Source organism: Galendromus occidentalis, unplaced genomic scaffold (genome assembly GCF_000255335.2).
Source record: "Galendromus occidentalis unplaced genomic scaffold, Mocc_1.1 scf7180000077497, whole genome shotgun sequence".
Lineage (NCBI taxonomy): Eukaryota > Metazoa > Arthropoda > Arachnida > Mesostigmata > Phytoseiidae > Galendromus > Galendromus occidentalis.
Genome location: NW_003805485.1, coordinates 930,815 through 933,296, shown reverse-complemented (window position 1 = coordinate 933,296; position 2,482 = coordinate 930,815). Strand labels below are relative to the sequence as shown.

The 2,482-nt window shown below is 48.2% G+C and overlaps 1 protein-coding gene across 1 annotated transcript; it reads right to left on the bottom strand.

The window, feature by feature from the left end:
* Positions 1-325: 325 nt before the first annotated feature.
* Positions 326-1,861, bottom strand: LOC100899433 (tigger transposable element-derived protein 6-like). The gene has a single exon (XM_003746535.3). It carries the CDS (start codon positions 1,859-1,861, stop codon positions 326-328), a length of 1,536 nt encoding a protein of 511 aa, XP_003746583.1.
* Positions 1,862-2,482: the final 621 nt, after the last annotated feature.

Here is a 2,482-nt window from a genome sequence, read left to right as displayed (position 1 = left end):
AAGTGCCGCTAACTTGTAAAATTCGGGAGTAGGGTTTGAATATTTTTCTAACTTATAAGTTAGGGGAGGGTCAATCTAGACCGGATTAATTCGGACAGATGCGCGCTGATTATTATCTGCCTCCATGAATGTAGGCATAAAATTGACGATAGTGATCATGAACGGATATCTGCTTTAATTTATTCCATCTTCTCCATGCGGATTTACGTTTTTTAACTTATGGAGAGTCCTGACTATGTACCGTACTCAGTTTCTACTATCTACCGTTCCGAACAAAGTCAGTCCCCATCAATACAATTCTCGTCTTCAAAATACAACCAAACAACTAAGGCTTCGATTTCGAAAAATAATATCGAAGATCTGCCTGTCTTTTTTCCTGTAGAATGTCACAAATAACAAGATCTCGATACTGATGTAGAGCCCTGCTGATCCCTGGAACAATATTTTGTCTCTGAGAGCAATGGTTGACCAATGTAGCCAAGGCTCGGAGAGCCTCTTGGCCGGTCACGAAACCACAACTGGGCTCCTCGAAGGGGGACCCGGGTTCTTCATCCGAGGTTTCGCTGAGGACCTCATTGTGTTCAGGCTCGAAATCATCGGAAGTCACAAGTTGCCGATCAGCCTGAACGAAGTCCCCGAAAGTCATGGAAATGGGGAAACAGTCTCGGATAATCATTCGATCCGGTTCGTCTATGTCATCGCTGTTCTCACTTTGAGCGCTGGCATTCCGAACGTTCGGGAGGCATTTCTTGAAGCAGTTGAATATGGTGGAAGTTTTGACATCATCCCATGACTCTCTCAGGAACCGGATACCCTGGAGCAAATTTATTTCCTTCACTTGACCGTCCTGTGCCATGGCCCAGTAATGTTCGACCAGCTTTTTTTTGTACAACTGTTTCACGTTACAAATGATGCCCTGGTCCATGGGCTGCGATTTCGATGTGGTCCTCGGAGGAAGGAAGAGAATCTTGACGTGATTGAGTTCGATATCCACCTCATGACCTTTGAAGTTGTCCAGGAGCAGAAGTACTCGGCGTTTCTGCTTCCTGAAATCTCCCTCAATCTTCAAGAGCCACTCGGTGAAGATCGCTGTATCCATCCATGCCCTTTTCTGCGATCGATAGTGGCAACCCAGCTTCGCGCTGTCATGGAAGGCTTCGCGCTTCGCCAATTTCGGAAAACATCGGGGGTTTCTACTGTGACCAATCACCAAGGGCAGCAATTTTTCGGTGCCCGCGAAGTTTGCACAGAGCAAAACCGTGAACCGATCTTTCGCTTGTTCTCCACCATGACAGGCTTCTCCTTTGAAATGTACCGTCCGATTCGGCATCATTTTGTAGAAGAAACCTGTCTCGTCCGCGTTGAATATGTCTTCACAGGAGTAATCGTTCAGGATCCCTTCATTGTTCTCCAGCCATTGGTTCACGTCCTCTTGATTGACCTTGGCTGCCTCGCCACATGTTCGCTTTGACGATAAGCGGTGACGCTGCTTGAAACCCTCCAACCATTTGTTCGAAGCTTTGAAATCGGAGTCGCCTTGCTCTGCTGCTAGGGACTTAGCTTTCTCCTGGAGCCATGATGAAGAAATCGGCAGGGTAGGATTGGACGCACGAGCTTCTCTGAAGGTTTTGAAGAGAGCAGACTCGACATCTCCGAATTTCGACTTCCTGAACCGCTTGCATTTCGCGCTTCGTCTCAGAGCCGCTTGTGCTCGTATCGTCTCGGCATCTCGCTTGATATTGTATAGCGTAGCCTGGGAGATCTTCCAATCTCTTCTTACGTCGAGCTTACTTCTACCTGCTTCGAGTTCTCCCAGAACTTCCACTTTGTCTTTCAAACTTAAGTTCGTGTTGGTGGGCATGGTCCTCACTCCCTCCCTTCACCGAAACTGGCCACAAAAGTAGCTGACAGAAGCTCACGCACGACGAACATCAGACAGAAGCACGTGTGCATTGAGACGTCATAGTCATGTTGGTTGAACCGACGGGTGGTCGAGTGGTTAGCGCTTTTGTCGCTACTCGTGCGAACGTGCATAGCCGCAACGACGCCGCTCGCGCGGAAGGCGGTGTGGGTTCGATCCCTGCTGCCGGAAAAATATTCCTTACGGAAACGCAGGTACTCGGCCTCGATCCTCCTGGGTACATTTTTGCTCTATGGATCCGTCCTCGGAAGCAATGTGAATAACAGTACCCGGGACGTTAAACCTTGGCTGTGTGGATCATTTTTCCGCGCTTTACAACTTAGGGCGGCGAAATCGTTCCAAATTATGAGTTAGAGGAGGTTTTATAAGTTAGAGGAGAGAGTCAACACGGGGTCTATGCTTTTACTTAGCAAACCATGAGAAAAGCGACTCTAAATTATAAGTTAGAGGAGTTTTCCAACTTATAGGAGCTCCAACTTAGCGGCACTTGACTGTATATAAACAATGTGAGGCGACGGCGGCGGCAATGCCGGGTCGACTGGTCCACGGTTTGGAAGCACG